The sequence below is a fragment of the Bos taurus genome, chromosome 18 (assembly GCF_002263795.3).
Source record: "Bos taurus isolate L1 Dominette 01449 registration number 42190680 breed Hereford chromosome 18, ARS-UCD2.0, whole genome shotgun sequence".
Taxonomy (NCBI): Eukaryota; Metazoa; Chordata; class Mammalia; order Artiodactyla; family Bovidae; genus Bos; species Bos taurus.
This window is the reverse complement of record NC_037345.1, coordinates 24,049,494-24,056,304: the sequence shown is the minus strand read 5'-3', so window position 1 is coordinate 24,056,304 and position 6,811 is coordinate 24,049,494. Positions and strand designations below refer to the sequence as shown.

Sequence of the window (6,811 nt, the reverse complement as noted above, 5' to 3'; positions counted from 1 at the left end):
CAGACAGCTCAGGAATAACATTTAATCAGCTTTCTGGACATCCCTGAGCCCAGTCAGGTTAACAAGATTAGCCCTCAGGGTGAGAGCTGGTTCTCCTAGCTCTGAAACCTCAATTCTGAGGAAATCTGAGCAGTCCAAGGGGAAACGGCAGGCAGACAGCTTGGCTTGAATGTTAGGTTGCACACCTAACCTGGCACTAAACCTTCCAGATAGCGAGACCTCGAGTACTGTCAAGCTTAGGGCCCAGGCCAGAGAAGTCTAAGGCCTGAGGGCCCTTAGGCAAAACGAAAACAAACAGGGAACAGACAGCAGTGCTCGAGGTGGTGGAATTGAAAGTGCCTGAAGCCACTGTTGCGAAGCCACCTGGGCTTCACGTTAAATACCTTGGGGTTGTTGTTGTTTGGTCACTAAATCATGTCCAGATAGGAGATGATAGTGTCTCCTCTTTGGACTTTTTTTCTTCCTTCTTTTTCCTCTTCCTTCAACTTTATCGAAACTGAAGACTCATGAGCCAACACGTGCAAAGCCTGGAGAAAGCTTAGCTCGCTCCTTGTCTGAGGCCATTTGGAGGCCCCCTGGAAGCCAATATTTTTGAGGGTGCAGAGTTTCCAACCAACATTTTCAAGTGCTTGTCCAGCTCTGATTTAGAAGAGGCTCAGCTTTGCCAGAGGGGAGCGGAGTAGGGCCTGGTCTGTCCTGGCGAGTCTCAGTCACTCCATCTTCCTGGGAAGCAGCCTCAGGACCACCTCCAAAGGGGGAGGGCTGCAAATCCTCCACAGGTATTGACCCTTTAATCAAGAGAAATTGATAAGAGGCCAGGCAAGGCTTTATTGGGTTCAGGCTGCAGCATGAGGGAGTGAGAACAAGAAACAGGTGTCCTTGCTCGCTCTCCCAGGAGGTTGGGTTGGTTCCTTAAATGGATGAAGTTAGGGGTGGCTCTGGTTGGGCCAGAGGGGTGGCTTAGGTGTGCTGTGAGCAGGGATCACGCACAGTACCCTGATTTTGCTGTGTGCGGAGTTGTTTCAGTCGTGTCTGACTCTTTTCGACCCCATGGACTTCAGCCCGCCAGGCTGCTCTGTCCATGAGATTCTCCAGGCAAGAATACTGGAGTGGGTTAAGCCCTCCTCCAGGGCATCTGCTCTGGGCACCTCCAAAGTGGCGGTCAGTTTGTGGCCCTCCTGTGTCTCTTTGTTCCTAATTGCCCCAACTGTGCATGCATGGTTATTTACAGTTTCATACAGTTTCTTTGTAAATGAAGAGACATTTGTCCAGGTTCAAGGGCAAGCCCTCTGATAGACAGTCCCAGGTGCCAGCCTATCCCAGTATTTCTTTTTTGAAAAGTGGAAGTTGGGTGTGAGAGGTGACCATGTCTCTTTGGGAGGACTTGTGGAGGCACTTCCATTCTTGAGGAGGCAACGGGTTGTTGTTGTGTAGTCGCTAAGTCGAGTCCAACTCTTTGCAACCCCATGACTGTAGCATGCATGGAATGCATGAAAGTGAAAGAGGAGAGTGGAAAAAGTTGGCTTAAAACTCAACATTCAGAAAACTAAGATCAGAGCACCCAGTTCTGTCACTTCATGGCAAATAGATGGAAAACGATGGAAACAGTGACAGACTTTATTTTCTTGGGCTCCAAAATTACTGAAGATGGTGACTGCAGCCATGAAATTAAAACTTGCTTGCTCCTTGGAAGAAAAGCTATGACCAACCTAGATAGCATATTAAAAAGCAGAGACATTATTTTGCCAACAAAGTTCCGTCTACTCAAAGCTATGGTTTTTCCAGTAGTCATGTATGGATGTGAGAGTTGGACTATAAAGAAAGCTGAGCACAGAAGAATTGATCCTTTTGAACTGTGGTGCTGGAGAAGACTCTTGAGAGTCCCTTGGACTGCAAGGAGATCAAACCAGTCAATCCTAAAGGAAATTAGTCCTGAATTTGTGAATTGGAAAGGAGTGATGCTGAAGCTGGTGTTAGAGAAGACTCTTGAGAGTCCCTTGGACTGCAAGGAGATCAAACCAGTAAATCCTAAAGGAAATTAGTCCTGAATTTATGAATTGGAAGGAGTGATGCTGAAGCTAAAACTTCAATACTTTGCCACCTGATGCAAAGAACGGACTCACTGGAAAAGACCCCAATGCTAGGAAAGATTGAAGGCAGGAGGAGAAGGGGATGACAGAGGATGAGATGGTTGGATGGCATCACCAACTCTATGGACATGAGTTTGAGCAAGCTCCAGCAGTCGGTGATGGACAGGGAAGCCTGGCGTGCTGCAGTCCATGGGGTCGCAAAGAGTCTGACACGACTGAGCAACTGAACTGAACTGACTGCAGCCCAACAGACTCCTCTGCCCATGGGATTTCCCAGGCAAGAATACTGGAGTGGGTTGCCATTTCCTCCTCTAGGGGATCTTCCCAACCTAGGGATTGAACCCATATCTCCTATATTGCAGGCAGATTCTTTAACTGCTGAGCCACCGGGGAAGCCCCTTAATGCAGGGTTCCTGGGAAAAATTTTGTTTTGTTTACTGTCTCTAGATGAGCGTTGCCTCTGTGAGGCCCAACACAACCATGTGAAAGGTGCTTACACTACAAGCAGCAGAAGTGAGGCCCCCCCATGTTCGGGACTGGGGGGTGGTAGGTCACCATGTGGCTGCCCTTTCTGAAATACCATCAGCAACCCTTTCTCCTCCTCCTTTAACCCTTGGCCAGTTGTCTAATGCTGTCCTTTGCTCCTCCATTTCCTAGGGATTAAGTGTCCTGACTTGCTGAGTGAGGACACAGTCTTATAACAAAAGACATGAACTGTTCTGTGTCCAGCTTCTGCGGCTGCTGGCCCCATCACTCCAGTCTCTGCTCCCATGGTCACATCGTCCCCTCCTCTTCTCGTCTCTGTGGACCTTCTAAGGATGCTCATCACTGGATTTAGGGCCTATGTGGATAATCCAGGATGATCTCATCTCAAGATTCTTAATTTAATTACATCTGCAAAGCCCTCCTTTCCAAATAAAGTAATAACCACAGATTCTAGGATTTGACATTGATATCTCTTGAGCGGCCAGTTTTCAGCCAACCACAGGCTCAAGGGACTCAGAAACTCAGCAGGAGGAACAGATAAAAGGAGAGAGGCTTCCCTCTGAAGCTGAGATGCAGCCACCTAGCATCACCACCCCTCCCCCCCAAAACTGCCGCTGGTCACCCCAGTCCTGCACTGCAGGGCTCCCAGAGCAGGTCCTTCCCGAGACAGTTTGTGAGGGCCCTTGGGTGGGGGCGGGGTGTGTTCTCTCCCCATCAGACACGCAGTCCTGGAGCAGCGGAATGGCTCAGCGCACGCTGGGAATCCCAGAATAAGGGATGACGGCGGTGGAGAGAAAGAGAAGCAGGAAAGGGCTGGGAAATAAGAGAGCCTTTGCTCTCCCTCCGCCTTCAGAGGCGGGAAGTGTGCACTTTCTGCGGGGAGGCGGCTGCAGCGGTGGACAAGGGCGGACAGGCGGGCGGGGAGTGGTCCCTGGGCACACGGTGGGAAGTACGTGACTGAGCGCGCACCCGGCTGTGCACACGGCAGCGGGGTGGGGTGGGGGGAGCGCCCCGGCCGTGCACACGGCGGGGGACACACGGCGGGGGTGCGGGGAGCGCTGCCGCAATGCGCGCCTCCGCGCAGGTTTGCGCTCCCGGATGGAGAGAGGAGGGGCGCGCGCCTAGAGGGCTGTGCCAACGCGCCCCCGCCTGGGGCTATAAAAGCCTCGCCACCTGCTGCCGCCAGTGCATCCAATTGCCCTAGAAGCCGATTCGCCTGCTTCGGCGGTCGCTCCTCTCCGGCATGGACCCTGAAACCTGCCCCTGCCCTACTGGTGAGCCCCCGCCCCCGCCCTGCGGCACCGCGAGCCCCTTTGCTTGCAAAGAACCCTACGCCTTTGCTCAAGGACATTTGGGGGAAGGGACCCTTAGTTCCCATTTTGAATCTCCTGAAGGACGGGCATGGCTATATCCCAAAGGGCACTGAGGCTGGGTACCCCATCTCCCTTTGGGCCTGGCCCCACCCCGTGTTCTAACCCTTCTTGTGCCCCCCACCCCGCCCCCCAGGTGGCTCCTGCACCTGCTCCGACCCCTGCAAGTGTGAGGGCTGCACGTGCGCCTCCAGCAAGAAGAGTGAGTGCGGGGACCCCTCTGCGCCGCCCCCCCCCCCCTCACCGGTCCTCCCCTGAGCACCACGCCTGTCCACGTAGGCACGCAGCGGCCCCTCGGCCGGCTGTGACACTGCGTTGACTCTGACGGGAAGAGAACCACCCAGAGGCCTGAAGACTCAGTTGCAGGCCCTGCTTCAGTGATTGTTACCTTGGGCCCAGGCAACAATTTGTGGATTCCCAGAAGGTTCTAATGGGCAGTTAGGATGCAGAACTGCTCTCCTGAGCCTACTGCTCCCCTCCAGACCTCCAGCGCCTGGGGAAACATTGGTGAGGCCGGGGGTTAGCTCTGGAGTTGAGGTCCCTTGGGCCCTCTCAGGCCTTTGTGGATCCCCTCAGTTTTACCTCCCCTGAATCTCCCCCAAAGCAGTGTAATACGCAGGGGAAAGGCACCCTTGTTTGTGTATTAGACTAGGCATATGCCCTCCATGAATCTCCTGGCCCCTACACTTGCACCTTATCTGCCCCTGCAGGTTCGTCCTTCAAGGTCATTTCCCCTGGGTGTTTCCTCCTTAAGGCCTGGTTCCCCCTAGCATTGGCCTCACTCCACCGTCCCCAGGGCTCCTGGGCTCATAGATGGGGCTGTGGGCTAGTTACTGGCTACCCTTCCCCCATGGGAGCCCAGTATGTAGCTGACACACCAGAGATGCTGAGTCAACCCAGGTGTAAGATGAGGAAGCGGGGGGCAGTGACCTCTGGCGCCCCTCCTTTCCCCACTTCCTTTTGATGGGCACAGATGGGGGAGGACAGGCCATCAGACTGGGCGTTCCCCATTTTATCTGCAGGCTGCTGCTCCTGCTGCCCCGCAGAGTGTGAGAAATGTGCCAAGGATTGTGTGTGCAAAGGTGGAGAGGGGGCCGAAGCTGAGGAGAAGAAGTGTAGCTGCTGCCAGTGAGGATGTGCCCCCTGTCCCGTGTGAAACGTGTGTAAATAGTGCTGGGTGGCCCAGTGCCACCTGCCCCGTGGTGAGCCTGGCAGTGTGTCCCCTTCCCTGCAAGGCACTGGCAAGTGACAATAAATCCTATGAATGGCATAAGCCAAGGACTGGTCTCTTCTTAAAGGGGAAGGACGCCAGGGCGGGGGTGGGGGTGGGGGGGTGGAAGGAGCCTCATCAGAAGAACTGCCCAGTTGGAAGATAAAATCGGGAGACTGGCCACTGGTCTGTTTGGGACTGGGAGGACATTCTCCCACCTTCAGATGGCACATGACTCTCCTGCCAAGTCAAGCTGAACTCTGGGGAAAGAGGGGAGACCAGACTCATATGGGTCTGTTTCTTTTTCTGCTTCTCAGCCTCACAGTCTGCATCTGTACAGTGGGACTTGTTGCTGTTGCTGTTTTCAGTAAGTCGTGTCCAACTCTTTGCGACCCCGTGGACTGTAGCCTGCCAGCCTCCTCTGTCCATGGGATTTTCCAGGCAAGAATACTGGGGTGGGTTGCCATTTCCCTTTCCACAGGAACTTCCCGACTCAGGGATCAAACCTGTGTCTCCTGCTTGGCAGGCGGATTCTTTACCACTGACCCACCTGAGAAATCAATGGGGTTGGGGGAAGTTAAAACCGGACCCCAGCCCCAAAGGCCTGCAGTTTCTTCAATTTTCTAGCCACTCCTGCAAAGCTGCCTGTTTTCAGAGTCGTCAGAGGCGAGGCCAGGAGGCCCCGGGGCCTGCCTTGGCAGACTGTCATCTGTGTTTCCAAGGTCACCACCCTGAATAGCCTGTCTCCCCAAACAGATTGTTCCACTCCTTTTCAAACCTTCTCATTTGGCAATTTGTGTCCAGCTCCTTCTTTCTTCGGGGGAGGTAGGGTACTGAGAGCTTTAATCCACAGTGGTTGTGGCGCAATCCTAGATGAAAGGGAACACTCCGGTCTACCTGGGTTGAATGGAAAAGAAAAAGTCCTGGGAAAGAAAAGTATCCCAGCTAAGTGAATGGAATGCTGTAAACATGTCAGTTTTCCTCCACGTTACTTCATCAGGATGATCCATTCAAAAGTCCACCAGGATTTTTTTTTTAACCTAATAGGCTGTTTTGAAAAGAAAAACAGTACAAGAAAAGCCAAGCCAGTTTTGAAACAACAAAAAAGGCCTGCTCTAACCAACCCCATGGCAGGACTTGTTCTAAAGCTCTTAGAATTGGTGTCAGCTTAGGAATAGATCAATTGGACAGAAAGGATGGTTCAAAAATAGACCCCAGTGCAGCTGCAAAAGTGATTAAATCAGCGGCGAAAAGATACACTAGTTAGTGAAAAGTGTTGAAACAACTGCCTACCCCTGTGCCTATCAGATAAATAATTTTCAATCGATTTAAATACCCAGGAGCAAAATCAAAGCCTTAAAAGAATTTGGAAGAGGAAGACAGGACCATGCTGAGTACTATGGGGTGGAGATGACTTTCCCCGCCCTGGCCTCACCCCATGGCTTGTGAGATCCTAGTTCCCCATCAAGGATGGAACCCATGTCCCCGCAGTGGAAGCACAGAGTCCTAACCATTGGACCACCAGGGAATTCTGGGGGTGACTCTCTTAAATAAGACACCAAAAAGATGAATAAATGTGAGATTATCTTGTGCAAAATTCTTTTAAGCACACTGTCTTACTTGATCCATACAACTCTAGGAGAATGGTATGACTA

General features: G+C 52.5%; 1 protein-coding gene across 1 annotated transcript; it reads left to right on the top strand.

Moving 5' to 3' along the window:
- The first annotated feature begins 3,763 nt into the window (after positions 1–3,763).
- On the top strand, positions 3,764–5,206 carry MT3 (metallothionein 3). The gene is given in 3 exon segments (NM_001113304.2): positions 3,764–3,850; positions 4,083–4,148; positions 4,969–5,206. Coding segments are annotated over 3 exon segments (207 nt in total). The 5' UTR covers positions 3,764–3,819; the 3' UTR covers positions 5,079–5,206.
- Positions 5,207–6,811: the final 1,605 nt, after the last annotated feature.